Source organism: Ahaetulla prasina, chromosome 4 (genome assembly GCF_028640845.1).
Source record: "Ahaetulla prasina isolate Xishuangbanna chromosome 4, ASM2864084v1, whole genome shotgun sequence".
Classification (NCBI taxonomy): domain Eukaryota; kingdom Metazoa; phylum Chordata; class Lepidosauria; order Squamata; family Colubridae; genus Ahaetulla; species Ahaetulla prasina.
The window spans coordinates 49105702-49130027 of record NC_080542.1 but is presented as its reverse complement, the minus strand read 5'-3'; the positions used below and the strand labels follow the sequence as shown (position 1 = coordinate 49130027).

The 24326-nt window shown below is 36.8% G+C and overlaps 1 protein-coding gene across 6 annotated transcripts in view; it reads left to right on the top strand.

The window, feature by feature from the left end:
- Window positions 1-254: 254 nt before the first annotated feature.
- MEIOC (meiosis specific with coiled-coil domain) overlaps window positions 255-24326 on the top strand; it is a 32417-nt gene continuing 8345 nt past the window's right edge. The window contains exons 1-7 of one of the 6 annotated variants that reach the window (XM_058181641.1): window positions 255-393; window positions 1650-1778; window positions 13002-13162; window positions 14545-14649; window positions 15626-17468; window positions 20152-20286; window positions 21594-21774. In XM_058181641.1, the coding sequence (XP_058037624.1) occupies window positions 1737-1778; window positions 13002-13162; window positions 14545-14649; window positions 15626-17468; window positions 20152-20286; window positions 21594-21774 (2467 nt within the window). In that variant the 5' untranslated portion in view covers window positions 255-393; window positions 1650-1736. The other 5 variants (XM_058181642.1, XM_058181643.1, XM_058181646.1 and 2 more) reach the window with 5 other exon arrangements.

Below are 24326 nucleotides of genomic sequence, written 5' to 3'. Positions count from 1 at the left end.
AAGAAGTTAAAACTTATTTCAACTTTATATCCAATTTATATAGTTATTACATCTTATACTCATAAATATGCTTATATGTTATATAGTTGCTTCATGCTTATGCGTATGTATGCTGTTATGACACATAAAAATAAAAAAAAAACTGCCTTGGCTTATCTCCGGGTGATTAATATCGTTTACCGGCTTCTCATTGGATAGGAGGAAGCTCATCCAACTGCGTGCCAGAAGTTCCCGCCCACTAAGATTAGTGGGCGGGGAGAAAGAACAGAAATACCACTACCGATTACTACGGCGCAGTTATCCAGGGGCCAAATTTGGGCAAAGACGGTGCTGTGTTCGGCTATCTGATTGGTTCTCTGGAGGAGCACTGACGATAACAGCGTCCACTTACAGGCATGAGCTCAGCAGAAGAAAGGATAAAAACTTAGAGGGGCCCTCCAATGACATCCCCGAGTTTCCTATCCCTGTGGGTCTCCGCCGAGGAAGATGCGGGGGAAGGAAGGATATGGAGAGGGCGGGGAATGCCGCTTCTTATTGGTCGTCTTTTTTTCTGCGGCATCCAATTGTGGGGAGGCCTGAGCGAGGTGTGGGGGGAGGGGGAGGGGATGATCCCTTGGGAAGTCGCTTCCTTCTCTCGCCCGCCCCCTCCCTTCCCCCAGCCTGTCAGGTGTGGTAACGGTTGTTCTCCTTCCCCCGGCTGCTGTGAGAGACGCCCTCAGCTTCCCTTGGGCATGGCGGGGGTTCCACGACGCCTCTCTTTGTCCCCAGGTTTCCCTGAAGGAAAGGAGTGAGAGGCGTTCTTAAAGCTGTGTAGGGAAAGGGATGGAGATGAGGGGGTGGGGGAACGGGGGTGAGGAAGAATGCTAAACAATAAGAATAGCACGCTGAGGTATGAAGCAGAAGCGGAGGGGTCAGGCAAAGGACAGGCGGGAGAAGAGAAGGGGTACGGGGCATCTGGAATTGAAAGGGGCAGTATTATGAGGGGAAAGGGGCAAGAGGAAAAATACGGAACGGGTACAAACTGTGTAGAGAATTTGGAAGAGTGGAGGCCAGCAGATATTTAAGAGATTGGAAATGTAGCTAAGGAAAATAAACGGGATGTGCAAACAATAAAACGCAAGGGGAACCAGAGGAACTTGAGGAATTGAAAGTCAAGAGGTTGTAAAACTATTAACCAAACACCACTATGAAGCAAGGGTGCATTCATTAATTACACATCAATAATAATCGTGCATTTAGCAAAAGGAACCAAGTGGTTTTCTAGTCATGTTTTTCCAAATGGCCCAACTATTCTCAGTGGAGGAATCTAAATTTTTCTTTTGGTTTGGCTCATTTATATTTAAAGTTATGTCTGGGAATTTGAATAAATATCTAGACTTTAGCTATTCATTTTGCTAACTAATCAAACCTTTGAGTTTTAAAACTCAGAAATCCAAGTTGGAGATGCAGATACTATTGTGCAATTCTTTCCAAATCTTTTTGAACATAATTCTGTAATGCAAAAAAAAAAATAATGTAGAGCAATATTTTTATTGGGGTGATTCCCGGAAAGCCAGCATATAGAAATGTACTTACCCAATTTTTTTAATGTAAAGCAAACAATTAAGATGTGAATTAATTGTCTTTCTACTTTCATTATTTTATACCAGCCTAAAGTAGCTTTCAGAGGTACCAGCCGCTATTTGAATAGTACAGAATCCAGTGGAAGACTGACGGATGTGTTCAATAACGTTATCATGACAGGTTGCAGTTCCTTCTATGATTGCTACAAATTGCAGGTTCAGTCAGTTTTTTAAAAGATAATTTTACTTTAAAAACATTTTAGTGAGTAACCACATTGAAGCATGTATGACAGTATATGGTCCTATTATATTGACTTTAAAATAAACTTCATATTTAAAATGCATTATGAAATAGTTCATGAGTGAATTCAATATTGGGATGATAACAGAATAATCTCCAACAGTATGGGCAGCTCATCAATCATATGACTCTGGCACCCTGTTTTTGCAGGTTTTTTTATAGCAGAACAATGCCATTTTTTTCAACAAAGCGTAAATATAAATAGTTTTCCATTTATTTTCAGAGGGAAATTTTAAAAAGCAAGATTTTGTTAGGCTTAACATACATATGTTTTTAAAAATCCTATCCCAAAACCTTAAGCAGAGGTAACAGACTTCTACTGTTTCTAAAAATTCATTTCAACATCCTACGATTCTTCGTCAATGAAAACAGATGTGTAGCCCATGCCCCAAAATAAATTAATGATATTTTAGTATGGTTTATACATTGTTTACTCAGCTATCCTTGCCATGCTTCTGTATCAGAAAAAAGGATTGTCTATATAGTCTCTTGTGAGATTCAGAAGATATAGGGAAGAATGGGTCAAATGACATATCCTTTCTTTACTTTGTTTTTTTAATTCTATGTTTTGCTCTTCTGTGTGTTTTTTCTGCTTCTACGAAAACTAAATGAGAATTCAGTGTAATATATTTGATAAATTATGAATAAAAATGAGTTAAAAAAAGCCTCTAAATTTTCACTACTTGAACAATATATTTGTTTCTTCATTTGAATGGAAAATACCTTTGCATTATTTGTCCCAGGAACTTGGAGTAAAGTGTTGGGACTTACAAAGTGATTGCTCATCTATGTCTTGTTTTTTTTTTTTTGCAAAAAGTTTTTTATTTTTTATAAACATAATAGTAAAAAAAATCATTGTGAACAGATTATCAGTCAGGTACATTCTTAAGCGTATTTCAAATTTCATCCCCCATTGTATTCTATACAATATATTTTCTTCTCCTTCTTAAAATTAATAGTTATTTGCACATATCTAATAAAAAATTGTATTCTATCCTGTTAATGTTTAAGTGAAGTCTAGTCCCCAAATTTTAATTCCCCAAAACATCATTAATAATTCTTCTGTTAACTTCTTAAATTTCACAAATTTAAACATATTTCTATATTGCTTTTAATCAGAGGTCAGACCATCTAAAAACCCTTTCTTAAAGCTACCTTGAAATCATATAGACATTTCCATCTTACTTAGGAGTAGTCCTGAAATCAAAAGACTATTCCCTCCTATCAACTTCCTCTGCCTTAAACATATGCTTAAAAAATTTCCATATCATCAGTTCTCAATAAAAATAAACAACAACTTAGAATTAAAAGGGGTAAGTACTTCTTGTTTCTCCCAATAATTCCCTTATTGTATTCGACTATTCCCTATCACTAATCATTTTAAATCCCTTACATATTCTTAAAAAAAAAGGAAAGAAAAAAATATGGATTATATGGATATAAATTCTTTTAACACTCATTTCCCTCTTTCCCCATTTTAATCTGTAGTCTTTCCCTCATTCCCCAAAACATCATTAATAGTTATTCTATAATTGTCACTTGTACTCTTGCATAAATATATAATTCTCTGTTAAATTCCTTATTATAGATCTGAGAGCAGCCATTCAGGATCCTTTCTTAAAGCTGTCGTATGATCACACCAACCTATCCACCTTCATGGGAATAGTCCTGAAATCACAAAGACTGTTCGATTCTTGCATTCTTCCTCTGCCTCTAGAAATCACTGTTTAATGCAGTTGCAGATCATAAGTAACAATATTCTTAAAAATTTTAAATCATAGAAACTAACTTTCTTGTCCAAAGTCTTGTTATTCCATAGTTATCACTTGTATTCTTGTTTAGATAACAAAGTTCTCTGCTTAGTTCTTCAATCTAAAGGCAGCCATCCAGAATCCTTTCTTAAAGCTGTCGTGCCATCACAACAACATATCAATCTTCTTGGGAATAGTCCTAAAACAAGAGCTATTTGACTCTTACATTTCTTCCCCTGCCTCTAGATGTCACTCTTTAATACAGTTACAGACCACAAGTAACTAAGTAGCCATTTTAGGTGACAATTAAGTTTCTTCTTATTCTTAAGTATTTTAAATCATAAAAATCAATTTTCTAGTCCAGAATCTTTTTTTAAATGCATCCTAAAATCACATTGAAATTATCTTAAGATCTCAAAAACAATTTCTTACTTTCATTTTTCTTCTCTCTTTAAGTATCTTTTGAATTAGTCGCAATTAACACAGTGTCCATTTTATTTCTGTAAAGATAAACCATGCCTTCCCTTTGTCTCCGCTTGTTTTCCTTTTTCCAAATCTTATCCCATTTTAATAATTTCTTTAAATTTCTTCTAATCCCAAGTTTCAGAGGATAGAGGGATTTGAGGTATTCCATTAAAGTCAAAATAGGATTCCCTTTAACTCAGTGGTTCTCAACCTTTATAGTGCTGCGACCCCTTTAATACAATTCCCCACGATGTGGTGACCCCTTTAATACAATTCCCCACGATGTGGCGACCCCTTTAATACAATTCCCTATGATATGGCGACCCCAACCATAAAATTATTTTCGTTTTGACTTTATCGCGCCTGAAGCTGTATTGGCTAGCGATCTGAACTGCTTGCAATTGCCTTGGGGATGGATGCATTAAAGTGGAGACTTCTCCACTATCAAGTTTATCGCGCCTGAAGCCAGATTAGGCTAGCGATTGGGAGTGATTGCAGGTGGCTTGAGAGGGAGACATCAGAGTAAAGATTTCTCTCTTTTTTAATTCATCGCGCCTGAAGCCGAATTCGGCTAGCGATTTGAAGAGCCTGCAGCTGGCTTATGGAGTCAACCATTGGAGCGCGATTCTTCGACTCGCAAGTATACTTCCCATATTTCCGATGGTCTTAGGCGACCCCTGGCAAATCGTCATTCGACTCCCAACGGGGTCCCGACCCACAGGTTGAGAACCACTGCTTTAACTCCTTTTTCTTATTTCTTTTGTATCTTGAATAGTCTATCAAAACTTCCAGGGGTCTCAAAGCATACTTAATTAAAGGGTGTTTATTTTCCTTTCTTGTTTAATTAGGGCTCTTAACTTCATTGCAAGCCCTCTCTTTTCAAAGTTTAGGTATTCTTTAAATTGATTCTTTCTGTTAATTAGGGCTCTAGACTTCCATTCCAAGCCCTCTCCTTCAGAATTTAGGGTATCCTTTAATTTATTTCCTTCCATTTTCAATTTCCATTAAATTTAGCCGCTGGTTCCAAATTTCTTCAATGCTTGTGCATATTTTAAAAGCATTATTTCTCCGTGAGCTGATGACAACTCACCCGACTTCAACATTCTGTTCTGTAAGAATGCTTCTTTCTCCTGCCTGATTCTTGTGGCCGTCTCCGACTTTGTAGCAGCTGATGGCGGTTGCCATTCCTCCCCGATGGGTCAGGGGAAAAAGACCAGGGCTGCAGGGAGTTTGCTGCCTCCTGGTCGCTCTGGCAGCTCCCCCATTCTTCGCTGCCACTACAAGGCAGCTATGGTCCGCAACAGATCCCCATTTTGAGGGGATTTCGGCGCTCACCCTGGAGCTATCTGGATGAGCGACTGTTTCGTCGCGACGCTGGCCACGCCTCCTCACTCATCTATGTGTTGCTGAGGCCCTGACTAAATTGCTTTCAAACCAGTATGGCATTTATACCGAAATTAATAAACATTTTTAATAGTACTTTATTCTGTCATTTTCATAATTCAGAAATATGGTACTTTCCAATACAATGCTATAACAGCAAAAATGTATTAAGAACATATTATTGTTTGTGGTAGTTTAGCATGATGAAGAAATCACAGGATCCAGTGGACCCATGACAGATGTTACTCCAAATTCAGATGTTTTTGTGTAATCTTGTTCCAGTTTTTGGTTGTATTTTATGTTTTAGGTCTTTGGCCATATAATAATGAATTTACTCTATTACAGGTAGTCCTTGATTTAGGATCACAATTGAGCCCAAATTTCTATTGCTAAGCAAGACAGTTTTTAAGTGAATCCTGCAGTTAAGTTAGTAACACAATTGTTTAGTAAATCTGGCTTTCCCATGGACTTTGCTTGGCAGAAGGTTGTAAACGGTAATCACATCAGGAGTGGGTTTCACTTACCTTTGCTACCGGTTTACTCGCGCTCGCACACTTGTGTGTGTGCCATTTCTGTGCATGCACAGATCGTATTTGATGATGTTCAGGCAGATGGGCAAAGCCTCCTGCCGCTACTTCTACTGATTCACTCGAACTGGGACGAACTGGTAGCAACCCACGATTGGATCACATGATCCTAGGACACTGCAACTATTACGAATACATGCAAATTGCCAGGCATCCGAATTTTGATCATGGGACAGTGAGGATGCTGCAACAAATATAAATGTGAAAAATGGTCATAAGTCATTTCTTTTCAGTACTGTTGTAACTTTGAACAGTCACTAAATTAATTATGTAAGTTGAGGACAGGTCTAGACAACTTAATATGGCCAACTTGCTGTGGGACAGCTCACCATAGCTAACTCGCCATGGGACAAGAGTTACAGTAATATCAAAGAAATTGTAGAATAGAATCATTAAAGAAAGGATGCCAAAGGAGGGACAAAATGAAATCTGAATGACAAAAATAAATTTAAAAAATATTTTAAATAATTAAATTGAATTGTTGAATTGTCCCTGGTGAGTTGCCATGGTCAATTGGCCCATTCTGATTGAGGACTACTAAAATGATTTATCTGTGAATGAGTATTGGTTGATCAAGAGCAAGGCAACAGTACCAACTTGCTACTGTGAACCAAGATATTTCTGAACTTCAAATCTGAAATTCAGAAAGTGTCATGCTAATTAAGGGTACTGAAAATTCTAATTCAGGTACATTTGGAGGGCTATTTATCCTACATGTCTATTGATTTCATGCCCAGATTTGAATTTTCCAAAAGCAACTGGCTAGAGATTCATTCAGATCATTTACCAAGGGCAAACAAAATATTACTTCTAGCCCTCACTACTGATTATTATGATTATGTACACTGAGAGCATATGCATCAAAGACAAATTCCTTATGTGTCCAATCACACTTGGCCAATAAAGAATTCCTATTCTATTCTATTCTATTCTATTCTATTCTATTCTATTCTATTCTATTCTATTCTATTCTATATAGTGATTATTAATGACCAGCTCTTCACTTTTAACAATTTTGTTCCTGATTTGTTCTCAACCTGGTTGATTTTCTTGTGGCGCATGTATCATTGTTTAATTGAATCCATCCATCTTGCTCTTGGTCACCCTCTTCTCTTTTATTTTATTTTTCTCAGTATTCTCCAGAAAGCTTGATCATTTAATATAATAATTTGACCCTTATTTATGCCTCAAATGAAAACTTTGGATAAACTTGTTTGACATTTAAATTCAATAGCATCGGTACCCTTACTATCTTGTTTTTCAAATCCCAGTTTTCACTTCCATAGAAAACAATTGCCAGCAACATTTTTATTTTTATTTTGTTTATTTAGAAAATGTATATAGCTGCATATTCGCACATGGTTATTCAAGGTGGTTTACAGGAATATAAAAACATATGTAAAAAATAAAGCTAATAGAAGAAAATAAAATAATATAATAATATAAGAGCCCCCACCCCGGCGACAGCATATCACGCAAGCCATTTAATGGGCTCCATCCTACTCTCGGTTCCCCAGGCCCGCTGGCAGAACCAGGTGTTCAGTGCTTTCCGGAAGAGTGTTAGAGCGGGGGCCATTCTAATCTCTAGGGGAATGATGTTACAGAGAGGGAGCCACTAGAGAAAAGGCCGTTCTGGGTCCCACCAAGTGTATCTAGGGGATGGGTCCTGCAACATTCCTTGCCTCCCCACTCTAGTGAGTCGGGTAGATGTGACCGGCAAGACACAGTCTCTCAGATAACCTGGTCCCAAGTCATGAAGGGTTTAATCTTGAATTGTACCTGGAAGCAAATTGGCAACCAATGCAGCTCCCACCCTTCGGTGAGGTGATACATGTGCACACTTAGGTCTGCACAAAACCATGCAGGTTGCTGCATTTTGCACCAACTGGAGCTTCCAGATGCTCTTCAAGGGCAGCCCCATGTAGAGTATGTTGCAGTATCAAGACGGGAAGTGACTAGGGCATGAATGACTGTGAGTAGGGATTTTTGTAAGTATAGACGGAACATGGCATCCAAATAGCTTTTCCAAGATCTTTATTATTACTCTACCAAGTGCTTGTCTGGGGAATATTTCTTCGTTGCTAATTCTTATATATTATATATATATATATTTGTTTTCTGAGGTTTTCACGGGTGTTTGTATATAGGTCTTTGGTTGTTCGGGTTTTCTCCCGTGTAAAATTGGAAGTGTCTTGGCGACGTTTCGACGAAGTCTCATTCGTCATCTTCAGGCTTCAGCTTCGTGCTTCTGGGAGCAATGTGTGATCGCAGCTGTTTCTTCCTTTTAACTGCTAGTGGGGGTTTGAACTGATTGGGTGGGAGCTTGGCTGTGCTCTGATTGGATGGGGTTTTTTCTGTGCTCTGATTGGCTGGGGGTGTGTCCTGTGTTGGTGGGGGCTTGGTTGTGCTCAGTCTAGTCTGTGCTGCAGGGGGATTTGAGCTGGTGAGCTGCATAGCTGTTGTTTGGCTTTGTGGTCGTGCTACATCTTCATAGTGGGTGTCAGTCTGCTGCATGAATGGATTGGAGGGGTTTGAAATGGCTAATGTTGCAGCTGCGGTCTGGCTTCTGGTCCTTGGTCGTGCTTCATGATCAGTGTGGGTTTGGGTCTGCTTTCTGGGTGGATGTGCGGTGGTGACATCCTGTGTGGACCTTGTGAGTGTGGGTCTGGTGTCATTCCTCGTGTTAGGGACTCGTTTGTCAATAAGGCGGGTTTCCAAATGGCTGGTAGGCGGAGGTGTCATCTCGTTTGTTCATGCTGTGTGGGCGTTTTCTATCTCAATGGCTTCTCTGATTATTCTGTTGTTAAAGTGTTCAGTTTTGGCGATAGTTCTGGTCTTTTAAAGTCAATATCATGTCCTGTGACTTTAAAGTGTTGGACCAGGGAAGAAGTTGGTTCCTCTTTTTTGAATGAATTCTTGTGTTCTTCAATGCGTGCACTTATTCTTCTGTTGGTTTGTCCAATGTATGTGGTGGGGCAGGCGGTGCATGGGATTTCATATACTCCTTGATTTTCTAACTCAATTTTGTCTTTGGGGTTTCTTAGGATGGTGGATACTTTTCTGTTTGTGCAGAATGCTGTCTTGATGTTGTGTTTGTGGAGGATCTTGCTGATTCTGTCTGTGGTGCCTTTTATATATGGGAGGAGGGCTGTGTCGTTTTCTTGTTCTCTGTCTTGGATTTTAGTGGGGGGTTCTTTTTGGATTAGTTTGGTAATCTTATTTCTCTGGAATCCCCCCCCCCCAAGCACATCCTAGATCTGACCAACCACTGCCTATCCAACACATACTTCATCTATAATGGACAAAAATACAAACAAGCAGAAGGAGCACCCATGGGATCACCCCTCTCACCTGTCATTGCCAATCTCTACATGGAACACTTTGAAACCCAAGCTCTAGAAAAATCGGATCACAAACCCAAACTCTGGCTCAGATATGTAGACGACACCTTCATAATCTGGCCACACGGGAAAGAAAAACTTGACAACTTCCTCACACACCTCAATAGCCTACACCCCAAAATACAGTTCACCATGGAAACAGAAGTTAATAACCAACTTCCTTCCTGGATGTCTTAGTCTACAGAAACCCAATGGCTCCCTAGGACACACCATCTACCAGAAGAAAACACACACAAACCGCTATCTGCACGCACTCACACCACCACGCAGCACAGATCAACTCCGTAGCCAAGACACTCATCTCCAGAACAAAATGCTTAGCTGATGAACAACACCTAAAACCTGAACTAGACACTCTCACTAACGTACTAACATCCAATGGATTCCAGAGAAATAAGATTACCAAACTAATCCAAAAAGAAACCCCCACTAAAATCCAAGAGAGAGAACAAGAAAACAGCACAGCCCTCCTCCCATATATAAAAGGCACCACAGACAGAATCAGCAAGATCCTCCACAAACACAACATCAAGACAGCATTCTGCACAAACAGAAAAATATCCACCATCCTAAGAAACCCCAAAGACAAAATTGAGTTAGAAAATCAAGGAGTATATGAAATCCCATGCACCGCCTGCCCCACCACATACATTGGACAAACCAACAGAAGAATAAGTGCACGCATTGAAGAACACAAGAACTCATTCAAAAGAGGAACCAACTTCTTCCTGGTCCAACACTTTAAAGTCACAGGACATGATATTGACTTTAAAAGACCAGAACTATCGCCAAAACTGAACACTTTAACAACAGAATAATCAGAGAAGCCATTGAGATAGAAAAACGCCCACACAGCATGAACAAACGAGATGACACCTCCCGCCTACCAGCCATTTGGAAACCTGCTCTTATTGACAAACGAGTCCCTAACACGAGGAATGACACCAGACCCACACTCACAAGGTCCACACAGGATGTCACCACCGCACATCCACCCAGAAAGCAGACCCAAACCCACACTGATCATGAAGCACGACCAAGGACCAGAAGCCAGACCGCAGCTGCAACATTAGCCATTTCAAACCCCTCCAATCCATTCATGCAGCAGACCCACTATGAAGATGTAGCACGACCACAAAGCCAAACAACAGCTATGCAGCTCACCAGCTCAAATCCCCCTGCAGCACAGACCAGACTGAGCACAACCAAGCCCCCACCAACACAGGACACACCCCCAGCCAATCAGAGCACAGAAAAAACCCCATCCAATCAGAGCACAGCCAAGCTCCCACCCAATCAGTTCAAACCCCCACTAGCAGTTAAAAGGAAGAAACAGCTGCGATCACACATTGCTCCCAGAAGCACGAAGCTGAAGCCTGAAGATGACGAATGAGACTTCGTCGAAACGTCGCCAAGACACTTCCAATTTTACACGGGAGAAAACCCGAACAACCAAAGACCTATATATATATATATATATATTTATTAAACATTGTTTCAAAAAAAAGACTCTTTAAACAATAATTTCTTTCAAACAGTTTCGCAATGGTTAAACATTCCTTACTTATCAATTTTTTCTCCCTTATTTCAATGTATCATTTATACATACAAGTCTAATATTAATTTATTTACATATATACATATAAATAACAGTGTACACAATTTCATTCCTACAAACTGCATTTTCTCTGTTTCCTCTTATTTGTTGTTATATTCCTATTCCTATATCTTCCTTATTTGATCTTTCTTTCATTGCTAATTCTTTTGATGGTTGATTCTAAAAGGCAGAATTTGTTTGTTATTTACTTGCCGTCTATTATTGTAGGGGGCTATACAAGGCAGATTATTTTTAAAATATATAATCTTAGTCTTGGTAATTATGGTAATTTTTTTTACCATATTCTTTGACTTTCATGACTAGATGTTGCAGGTCATTTGCATTTTTTAGCTGTCAGAATAGTGGCATCATAGCAAATTATTGATGTTTCTTCTTCCAGCTTTAAAACCATGCTCACCTTCAAACTCAGCATTCCTCAGTATATACTCAACCTAGAGGCTAAATATATAAGAGGAGTATATACAGATGTTCTCTATCATCTTAACATACTGGTAATTTGTTTTACTGGTCAGGTTAATAAACTTCCAGACAAAGCATAGGGCTGAAAATGTTGTTGTGTTTTATTTTCTATGGGATGCCTTTGTAGAATCTGCTGAGCCTACAGACATAAAAATATATACACTACTGTGCTTGGGAATGGTAGTTTCAGTATGCTACCCTGTCATGTTTTTTTTTAATTAAAACAAGAGATGTTACAGGTATATACAGAAGTTTGGTGTTTTCCAAAAGAAGCAATAGCACATTGAAGCAAATAAATATAAACTTGGGAAGCCAGGAAGCAGAGATGTTTGTTGATATAAGATATTTTCCTCTTGAAATTGTTGTATACATACTAATATATGTTAACATTTCATTTGCATGACTATTTAATCATTTGTTAATTAAAAACTTTAAAATATTTTGCCGTACTTGATAGCCTTCAGTTTAAATGACATGAGACTTCAGGGAAAGTACCTGGGAGAAACGATTGGAAAAAAGGGCAGTAGGTCCTAACTGTTAACTTATATAATGGGTGATTGGGATGGAAACAGGTAGTCTCATGTAATGATTGCCACTGAAGGCAGCAATTGAAGGAAGGCTTGTACCTTGGTCCTTTATTGATCTTGGAAAATACAATAAATCACATATACATGCTTAGATTTTCAAAAATAGTCCTAAAAGTGTTACCTCTGAGATAATCACAAAAATAATAGGTAGCTACATCACACTATTGCATTACTTCAGAAAATGTTCCTTTTTAACTAACAGCAGTGCTGTACATATTATTCCATTGTTTGGTATATTTATTACTCCTATGTTAAGACTCTTTGGACATCCAGTTTACTACAGGATGGATTTACATTGTGATGATATAGAAATCATTTTTAGTTGTGAGGGAATAAAATATAAAGAATGATTTATATTTTCAGTGCTTTATTGACAAGTGAAATCCAAATAAACTGCATTTTTAATTTTTTATATGCTCTGGAAGTTGAACTTCACTTTCTATTTCCTGCTTACATTAGTTAATATAATACAAGAACAATTCTGATAATTTTTTCTTCCAATGCTTGGATTAATTTGAAAATAAGATAATATGTTATGTTGTTTGTTAAAAACATGAAATTATAAAATGTAAAATGTTGAGTATTTATTGAAATGTGAATTGTTATGTTGTTAAGTGAATTGTTCGTTGTTGTGGCTTGGTAAGATCATGAAACAATTTTGCCTTGAAATCAAATTAAATTGAATTGAGAAACAATGTCTAGCTTCATGCATTTGCATAAATCTAACTTCCTAGTATTAAGCAAACAAGCCTGATGGTTCTTTTTCTCTTTATAACCTGCTTAACCTCAATACTGGAAATTAACTATAAAATTTATTTTGTAAGTTAAGAAAAGTACTGCTTTGTATATTGCTTTATATATTATCTTTTTTCTTCTTTAAAATACAGAATGAAGAGAATGTAGACTTACGGCAGACTTACAGTACTTCACTTTCTACAACCACTGAATGTTTAAACCACAATGACTCTTCTCTTTTCTACGTCCCATGGTCCACTTATGCAGATGATAATAAACAACCTCCAAATTCTCAAATTAATGTAAAGAACAGGTATATGATTTAAGAATTAAATGAACTTTGAAATTTGTTTTGCTTTCTGGCATAAGACTTATGTTGGGATTGTTTCTAACGTGCAGCAATCTTTCTGCACAGAGCATTTTTATTTTTGCCCCTAATTTATAGCATATATTTAACTTTTTAGAATGAATAAAATTTCAAATACTCTCCTGGTACTAACTCTGGATTTATTTATTTTTTTTAAAAGAAGGATGAGGAAAAATTAAACCTGACAATAGAGAAACTAAAAAGTCATGTTATCCAAATCATGTTATGTCATCCTATTCCATTCTGTAAACCTATTTGCTTTTGATTATCTTTTTTTAAAAAACAGAAATACAGTGATAGTAGATGTAAAAATCAGAGCCTTCAAATGTCTCTCGTCTTCTAATAGCAAGATAATAATTTAAGAATTACAACTGTATATTTCACCATATCGCCTTATGTTGTACTGTATTCTACTCTGGCTGATCATTTTATTCATCTAAATGATAAAGTCTGATAAGTCAATTGAAGAGAGAAAGAATCTCTTGCATTTTCTATCTTTACAAAAGAAGTTGTGTGAATATTTAGGGAATGCTGGCAACAACATTTTAAAAGAATGATTTTGAGGGGTCTGAGTTTTATAAAATTATATAAAATTTTATAATTGTAAAATCATCTGAGCCTGAATTTTGGAATTTTCCTTGGGAAAATTCTGGCATTATTAACTGTATTTATAAAAAAGGTGTGGTTTTGGCCTTTCCAACCCATAGAATATTAGAGGTTTTTTTTTAATTTAACTCGTGACACTTGTTTTTGCTTTTGAAAATTACATCAGTTTTATATTTTTAATGTGGATGTATTTGCTCTGAATAAGTAATAATTTAAGTACAGCAATAAAAATGGTGATACAGTATTCTGTAATTTCACAAGTTGCACTGCTGAACAGCTGTCATCTTAGCAGAGTACTATAAAATAAATAAATTTCATCAATGTAAAGTTTACATATTATCAGATGACTGCAAGGCTGACAAATTGTTAAATCATTGGAGATTTCCTCCAGCAATAGCAGTTTGGATATATTTGGATTATGGAAGTTCTTAATTGTATGGTATTAAAATGTGAATTGATATAAAATTATGTGTGATTCAGATCATGATTTGGTTGGGAAATACATTTTTATCAGCTGTTATCTGGTAGGAAGCTAGCAGAGTTTCCTACCAGACAGAGAAATATAGAGAAAAATTAGTTATGCTATGTAAGAAGGAACTTGGTGAAATAGGTTGTAGTTCTGAATTCATTATATCATAAGTACAGACTATACAATTAAAAAGATCAAAGATAATAGAATTTGGATGATAAGCAACAATTCACTATACTTTATTTGTCCTCAGGATTCAAACAGAAAGAAATGACTATGGCAGTGAAACAGATCTATATGGACTTGTGTCTAACATCTTGGAAGAACAAGATAAATCACAGCCCTATTTTACTGAAGGGTTAGTACTGTATTTAGAATAGAACAACATTTTCTCATGCTCGCAGCAGCATTCATCATATATAGCCTAATAGTAGGCTATATATTACTTTTAACCTAATAGTAACAAGTTGCAATTTCTATCCCTATTTAGCATACGTATTCTAAAATTCAGGGGACACGGTGGCTCAGGGGCTAGGACGTTGAGCTTGTTGATGGAAAGGTTGGCAGCTCGGTGGTTCGAATCCCTACTGCTGCCGTGTAATGGGGTGAGCTCCCGTTACTTGTCCCAGCTTCTGCCAACCTAGCAGTTTCGAAAGCCTGTAAAAATGCAAGTAGAAAAAATAGGGACCACCTTTGGTGGGAAGGTAACAGCATTCCGTGCGCCTTTGGCATTGAGTCATGCCGGCCACATGACCACGGAGATGTCTTCAGACAGCGCTGGCTCTTCAGCTTTGAAATGGAGATGAGCACCGCCCCCTAGAGTCGGCAACGACTAGCACCTATGTGCGAGGGGAAACCTTTACCTTTTTATTCTAAAATTAAAATTTCTAAGTTTTTTTTCAGCTATTTCAGCTGTTTAATAAGGTTGGAAACCAGGGGTCTCCAGCCTTGGCAACTTTCAGATTTATGGACTTTGCTGGCTGAGCTTTGCTGGCTGAGGAATTCTGGGAGTTGAAGTCCACAAGTCTGAAAGTTGCCAAGGTTGGAGACCCCTGTCTTAAACAGTATATTGGTTCTATTTCAAAATACTATCTTCTTGAATTGATTCAATAAATAAGATATATGCCAGTTACTTGCAACCTCTTCATATTATCAGCATACTACCTTTTAAATATTTATTTTTACTTTAATATATATGTTGTTCTAAAACTATAATTGTAATAGCTTTTAATAGCTCTCTGAGTACATTAATTATAGGATACATCAAAACTAAAAGCATAAAGTATAAAACCTAGTAAGGAATTGCCAAAACTATTTATGTTTCATTCTTCTAGAGCATGTGCCTCCAATTTAAAATCTGTATGGCCTGTGAGCACTACTCGATTTACAGATCATCCTGATTTGTTGTCTGAAACAAAAAGAGCAATAGATGGAGTCATTCCTCAACAGGCTTTTTATGGCGGAGAATCTTTACCAGTTTCTGAAAAACAGTATCTGCACAGTGGTAATGTAACTTTGCAGCAGAAGGTGGATGACCTTTACCATGAGCTTACTAATATAGATCTTGATGAGCAATGGCTGTTTCCTTCCAGGAATGATAATCTCAGCTGTTACAATGTTCAGTCCAATGAGACTGCAAAGGCACCACAATTTCAAGACTATTCATATGCGAAAACATGTTTTACCCCACAAACCAATCTTTTAGAAGCAATAAAAGAATCAGGAGCAGATACCTACACTTACGGAAGAGAAAAAACAGGTCCTAAGGGACATGAGTCACAACATCAAAAGAAAGCTGAAATGTTTCTTTCACAATTTAATAGATATGGTGAAAGTGCTGATTATTATAGATACCTGGATTATTCTCATCTTAATAAAGTAAAGCAAAATAAAAACATAAATTATGGTGTTCAAGAGAGTAAAAAATTACCAAGTGGAACACCTGAGTTACCAATGTTAGATACAGATAATTATAGTAAAATTTTTCAAAACAAACAAGTTGTCCCAAAGAAAATGGAAGATGTATCTTCAGAAGAGCAGAATTTTACATATCAAAAGACTACAGGACTCATGTCAGAAAAACAGTTTGTGAATGAAAATTCATTTACCCCTGATTTTGGTTTAAAGTCAGATTTTACCCTGAAGTCTCATATAGCTGTTCCAGGAAGTGGTGATTTTGCAAATGTTACAGAAAATTCAGATTATTTCAAATCACTGAATATTTTAGCAACAAACCCAGTAACTACTTCACCAAACACAAATCTGAGGCCAACATGGATAAATATACAAGCTAAAAACAGTTCCTCTGTCCCTATTCGGAATCAAAGCACCTTGATAAAATTGAGTAATTTATCTACAGGTTCAAAAGGATCCAATCATTCTTATGATTTTTCTCAGCTATCATCAGCCAATGTAACTTTAAATAATAATTTGTTGCTTCAGAAATATCGCCAAGAAGCACCTACAGTATTTTCCAGTTTTGATTTCAAAGATGGTGGTGCTGCAGACAGAGTTTCTTCTTCCAGTCATACAGAAGGATTAAGTAAAGTAGAAGAAAGCCTTTTTGAGTCCATTATTGACAAAAAAATTAAGCCACCAAATGGTTTTTGTGATAACTATTCACAGCAATATGGGATCATTGAAAATGTGAACAAGCACAATTTTCAAGTTAAACCACAGATTGCATATTATGAAGTTGAGGAAGGCCAAAAACATTTAGATGGATTGTCTCAAAATTCTTACCAAGATATATTGGAGTCTCAAGGCCATTTAAATAGTCATAGACAAGGAAGTGGAGATAGTAATATTGTCAGTAACCGTGTAAATCGCAACCAGGTTTCTTGTTTCTCAAATAATTTTATGATGGGTGATTTGAGACATAGCCCAAATGCCCAACAACTAAATTCAAATAGATTTCCTTTGAAATCCAACCATGCTTTTGGACCGTCAGTTATTCCTTTGATGGATTCCTATGATTTGTTTTCCTATGAGGATTTAAGCCATTTGTACCCATATTTTAATGATATGATGTATGGAGACAGTTCTTTCACCGGCTTCATGCCAACATTTGGATTTCAAAGACCAGTGAAAACTCGAAGTGGATCAGCGAGTGAGCTTCATATTAGATTGGAAGAATGTTATGAACAGTGGAGAGCTCTAGAAAAAGAAAGGAAAAAGGTAAGAAACTTATGCAGAGTAGAATAGTTATTACAAATAATATATGTCTTATTTTTAAATTTCTTCTTAAATTACTTCTAATAGAAGTTCAAATATCCACATTCTACTATACTAAATAAAACAGAAACTAAGGTATAAAACAATGAAAAATTAATTATTAATAGGTACAGTAATAGAAAACAAGGAACAGCAGTCATAAATAAGTTTTCTAGTATTAGTTCAAATGAATTCAGTGGGCTTATTTTTGGGTAGTCAAATCCAAGACCTCCCAACAGTGGTACTCCAAAATTTACCATATTTTTTGGCGTATAAGACGCACCGGAGTATAAGACACACCTTAGTTTTTGAGGAGGAAAATAAGAATAAAGTTGATTGGCAGGTAGATTGGCCTCCCGGAATACCCCCAATCAGCTGTTCCCAGAGGTGAATTTTAGCAACATTCCTTGGTTGTGAGCTCTGTGCCTTTCTTTTTTTTTTTTGCTTTTTTTTTTCTGCCTCTGAAACACTGTTTCAGAAAAAACTTTTTTCTGCCTCTGAAAGCCTCCAAAACAGAGCTTCAGAAAAAAAGTCTCTGAAGCTCTGTTTGGGGGCTTCTTTTCTGAAGCTTTGTTTCTGATGCTTTTTTCAGTCTCTGAAACCTCCGTTTGAGAAGCTGGGTTACATTTGGATTATAAGACCCATCCAGATTTTCACCCTCTTTTTTGGGGGGAAAATGTGCGTCTTATACTCTGAAAAATACGGTACCTCTTTTCCTTGTGAAATGAAAGTAGCTTCTTATTTTTGTATGAAAGAATAAAGTATTACTCTTGAGAACACAAGTACTTCCTTCATCAAAAATTGAATACAGGTAGTTCTTGACTTACGATCTTAATTGAGCCCAAAATTTCTGTTGTTAAATGAGACATTTGTTAAGTGAATTTTGCCCTATTTTAAAACTTTCTTGCCACACTTATTAAATGAATCACTGCAGTTGTTAAGTTAGTAATACAATAGTTAAGTGAATCTGGCTTCTCCATTGACCTTGCTTGTCAGAAGGTTTCAAAAGGTGATCACATGACCGTGGGACACTACAATTGTCATAACAGTGAGTCAGTTGCCAAGCATCTGAATTTTAATCATATCACCATGGGAGTGCTACAATGGTCATAAGTGTCAAAAACTGTTATAAGTCACTTTTTTCAGTGCCATTGTAACTATGAATGGTCACTAAATGAACTGTTGTAAGTTGAGGAATACTTGTAGTCAGGCCATCACAAAAGGAATCCCATAGAGAGAAACAAAAATTCAATATAGATAGTTCTCGACTTATGACAATTGAGCCTAAAATTTCTGTTGCTAAGTGAATCAGTTGTTAAATGAAATTTGCCCCATTTTATGACTTTTCTTGCTACAGTTGTTAAATGAATCACTGCAGTTATTAAGTTAATTAGATTGTTAAGTGAATCTGGCTTCCCCATTGATTTTGCTTGTTAGAAAGTTGCAAAAGATGATCACATGGCCTTGGGATACTGTAACTGTCATAAATACATGCAAGTTGCCAAGCATCCAAATCATGGGATCATGGGGCTGCTACAATGGTTATAAGTGTGAAAAATGGTCTTAAGCAGATGTGAAATGCTCCCAGTTCAGACTGGCTCACCCGATTTGGTAGTGATGGCGGCTAGTGGTTCGGAGAACCAGTAGCAAAAATCTCTAACCCCGCCCCCTGCCTCTGCTGAACCGCACCATCATCAGAGGTTTTTGGGGTTTTTTTTACTTCTAAAAGCAGTTTTTCTTCAGCTGGAAACATGCCTTTAAAAGTAAAAAAATGCTTATTTCTGTTGCAGTTTATGTCATCACAGATGCTCACATTGGCCTTGGTACCTGATACCAGGATACATCTTTATGTTACGTTATGTGGACTCCAATCCTCCTCTTTCAAGAAACTGAATAATTTGCCAGTTGAATTTTAAGATACTCAATATTTTCAAAGCCTCTGATCTTTGTTATCCCCCAAAGAGAGGAGTCCATTCTGGATGTAAAATACACGAATGAGTTTACTATTGCAGCTTCAGATCATAAACCCTCCAATCAAATAAGGATTTCAGCTAGGGACTTCATATCTTTCTTTGATCTCTCAGAGATTTAAGATACTTTTCCATAGTAATGGCACAAACATTTCTCTGATTTTCTTATCAAAATAATCATTTAGAGTTCTAAACCTTATTTTTTTATTTGCCCTGGACCCAAAGGTGTTTTCTGTATTTTATTTATGTACCTGTTTAAACAATTTGTATAGCTGTCCATCTCAAACAATGGGTATCATACAAAGTTTTTAAAAAATCACAAAAGTGCAAACTCCTAATGTCCCAATTAAACAATAATTGCCCCCAACAATCTGGGTTATCATTTTACTGACCTCAGAAGGATGAAAGGCTGAGTCAACCTATGTGATTATATAATTGCAAGTTACATAATTTTGTACTTTGGTTTCTTCCATGCCAGAAAGAAACTTTACACCAGTGCCCAATATTTTGTTATCTTCGATATCAAAATTTCCATGTTTTCTAGTATTGACTATTCTAGTGACTGGTTGGAATCCAGCATCTATGCTTGGAGCTGGTATCACTATTTGCAGTGTAGTGTAGAAAATATTTCTTATCATAACTAGTTTTAATGTGACATTACTTATTCTGCTTTTCAGACTGAATCTGCCCTTGCCAAGAATTACCCTGGGAAGAAGGTATCTAGTACTAATAACACTCCTATACCAAGACTGACATCAAATCCATCCAGAGTTGACCGTTTAATTGTGGATCAGTTACGAGAGCAAGCCAGAGTGAGTTATTTAAATTTCAAATGTTTATTTTTATTATTTTATTAGCTTTGTTACTTTTCACAAATGGGCACAACTTTCTGCCAAACAGAAAGATTGACCATTACATGCAATGAAATGTCATTCCTAATAGACATGGCTGCACAAAATAATTTTATAGAATTTTATAGAAGTCATTTGATGTTCAACACAGTTTGTTCCATCTTCAGTCCTGTCAGTTTAAGAAAGGAGGACTGGATGCAGTTTCTATCAATTTTCCTTGCTACAAGTTGGCATTCCTGCTCCCTCTTACTGGTTTTTCTCCTGCTTGTGCTCTTGGGTTAATGATGAAAATAGAAGCAAGCATGTGTTGGGAAGGGAAGCATCACCCTGTAAAAAAGGTGTAATGGCTTCAAAAACTGAGAAAAAGTACCTGCTTGCACATTTTAATTTAAAAAAATATCTTCATATCCTGAATCTGAAGTTTATTAAGATCAGAACAATTCAAGGAAATAAATAAGTGAAACAATTTACATTATATTTCTTATAGTCTAAAATATGACTTGTCTTGGCGGAGGACATAGAATAAAAAAATACTTTTAGAACATTCATGAGAGAATCTAAAAACTTGACAGCCATAAGTAGAAACAATAGTAATAAATACATTAAGCAAAACCCACAGCAATACTATAAAACTAGACAATAGAAAAAGCAAAAAATTGGGCAAAGGCTTCTGAATCAGCTTGATTTTCACTGTTCTATTTTTAAAAATCAAAGAAAGGGTAGCTAACAACTTCGTGGAAGCTATTCCACAATTTCTGTGCTGCCATAGAGAAGTGACACCTTGCTTCAGTCTGTTCCTCCTCCAGCCTTACAGAAGTGAAGAATTTGTATCAATTATTCCTAATAGATTTAACTGGTTGGCCAATACTGGCTGCAATAATGATCCTGCAGGTATAAGTAATTTTTATCATGATTTAATTTATCATGATTTAATTGTACTGGTAAATTGTAGTTGTACCATAAAAAAAGCCCCCTGAAATATTGTTCTATCAATATAATTTTCAAAAACACAAAATGTTTTGAAATTCTTAAATTCAGAATCTTGTGAAATGGCATGGGGTACTTCAGCAAATACAAATAGGACAACTGCTTTGGATCCACAAAAATATAGTTCTTTGAAAGATTTAAAAAGCAATTTCATACTATAGTTTTATAGTGAAGCCTTCAATGTAATTTTTCTTTTCAATACTTTTGAGAAAGGGCTAAATTTCTCTTGACAGAAGTCAATTAGGATGGACTTTTAAACTGCTATCTATTAATATTCATAGGTTGTGACTCTGCTGGGAAAGATGGAACGTCTTCGAAGTTCTCCCCTTCATGCTAATATCTGTACTGCTCTTGATAAGCATTTGGAAGCAATACATGTTGTACAATCTCGCAGAAAGGATGAAATTGTCAATGCTTCACATCGGCAAAGACAAGGAGGCCCCCGGTGTCAAGATGACAGAGGTAATACAGAATAACAGTTGGAAGGGACCTTTAAGGCTTCAACTCCCTGTTCAAACAGGAGGCCCTACACCATTTTGGAGAAGTGGCTGTCCAATCCCTTCTTAAAAACTTCCAGGGATGGAACCCTATAACTTCTGAAGGCAAGCCGTTCCATTGGATAATTGTTCTAACTGTCAGGAAATTTCTCATTATTTTCTGAGTTGAATCTCTTTGACAAGTTTTAGTCTGTTACTTGTTGTCTTGCCCTCAAGTTCTTTGAAGAATAGGATGTCCCCTTCTTTGTGACAGCCCCTCAAATATTGGAAGACTGCTATGATGTCAACCTATCCTTCTGTTCATTAAAATAGACATAATTCCCTCAAGTGTACATGATATGTTTTAGCTTTCAGATCCCTGATCATCTTTGTTGCTCTTCTCTATACCATTTTTATAGCCTCAATATCTTTTTTTGTATCATGGTGACCAAAACTGGCCATAGTATTCCAACTGTGATCTTACTAAGGCAGTATATAGCAGTATTAATACTTCATGTGATCTTGATACTATTCCTATGTTGATTGAGTTTTTTGGCAGCAGTAGCACATTGCTAGCTCATACTTAAATGGTTGTCCACTAGGACTCCTGGATACCTCTCAAAATGACTGTTGTTGAGTCTGGTACCACCTATTCGTACCTGTGTATTTGGTTTTTCTTGCTTAAGTCTAAAACCTTAGTTTTTCATCACCTAATTGAATTTTGCTGGATAGGACCCAGTGTTCAAGATCTTCCTGGATCTTGAGCTTATCTTCTAAGGTGTTGTCTGCAAATTTTATGAGTTCTATTCCCTCATCTAAATTATCTATGAAGATATTGAAGAGTACTAGGCCTAGGAACAGAATCTTGGGGTACCACTGCATATTTCCCTCTATGTAGATCTAGTTCCATTAAGTGCTACATGTTGAATAGAGTTTGTCAGCCAGTTACATATCCATCTGGTAGTGATGCTGTCCATCCCACATTTTTCTATCTTACCAAAATGTAGGTTGTGATCTACTTTGGCAAATACGTTACTGAAGTCCAAGTGTGCTTTGTCCACAGCATTTCACTGGTCCACTAATTTAGTTACTTTGTCTAAGAATGCAATAAAATTTGGACATGATTTGTTTTTGACAAAGCCATATGGCTACTAGTAATAGTTTTGCTAGCTTCTAGGTATTCACAGATCTCTTGTTTGATGATCTTTTCCAGGATCTTCCCAGTTACTGATGTCAGGCTCATAGGCCTGTAATTTCCTGAATTTGTTTTTTCTCTCCTTTTCTAGAGATGGGAACCATATCAGTTCTTTTCCAGTCCTCTGATAGTTTGCTGGTGCTCCAGGCGTTTTAAAAGATAAGGTTCAGTGGTTTTATGATTATGTCTGCCAGCAACTTCAGAATTCTGGGATGTAATCCATCTGGTCCTGGTGATTTAATCTCATCTATGGTGGGCAAGAGTTGTCTTACCATTTTCTTGTCTATTTTGAGTTACATTCCTAGTCTGTATCTGTAGAGAGATTTTCAGTCATCCAGTTTCAGAGCTGAAGAAGCTTCTTGGATGAGAAACTAAACGTCTTCAAAGAAAAACAAAGAAGTCCAGTTGCCTTTTGAAAAAGCAACTTTGGTCTGTCTTTTATGGTTCTGCTTTTGATAGAATAGACTATTTTTTCTTTTGTGTGCAGACATATGGAAAGAATGAATTAAGCAGTTCCATTTTCTCTCTGCTGTGATCATATTCTCCTTATCCCACTGGGGAACTGATCTTTTCTTTGACTTTTTTCTTGCTTTTTGCATGTTGAAAGAATTTTTTATTTTATTTTTGACATTTGTTGCGAGTTTTAGCTCATTCTGAGCCTTAGCTTTTCTGACTTTACCTTTGCAGGTTCAAGCTATATCCTGGTATTCTGTTTTAGTTATGGGTCCCTCTTTCAATTTTTTTAAACAGGTGAAACTCAAAAAATTAGAATATCGTGCAAAAGTTTATTTCAGTAATGCAGCTTAAAAGGTGAAACTAATATATGAGATAGACTCATTACATGCAAAGTGAGATAGTTCACACCTTGATTTGTCATAATTTTGATGATTATGGCTGACAGCTCATGAAAACCCCAAATTCACAATCTCAGAAAATTAGAATATTATATGAAATCAATAAAACAAGGATTGTACATAGAACAATATCGGACTTCTGAAAAGTATAAGCATGCATATGTACTCAGTACTTGGTTTGGGCCCCTTTTGCATCAATTACTGTCTCAATGCGGCGTGGCATGGATGCTATCAGCCTGTGACACTGCTGAGGTGTTATGGAAGACCAGGATGCTTCAATAGCGGCCTTCAGCTCTTCTGCATTGTTCGGTCTCATGTCTCTCATCTTTCTCTTGGCAATGCCCCATAAATTCTCCATAGGGTTCAGGTCAGGCGAGTTTACTGGCCAATCAAGCACAGTAATCCCATGGGCACTGAACCAGGTTTTGGTACTTTTGGCAGTGTGGGCAGATGCCAAGTCCTGCTGGAAAATGAAGTCAGCATCCCCAT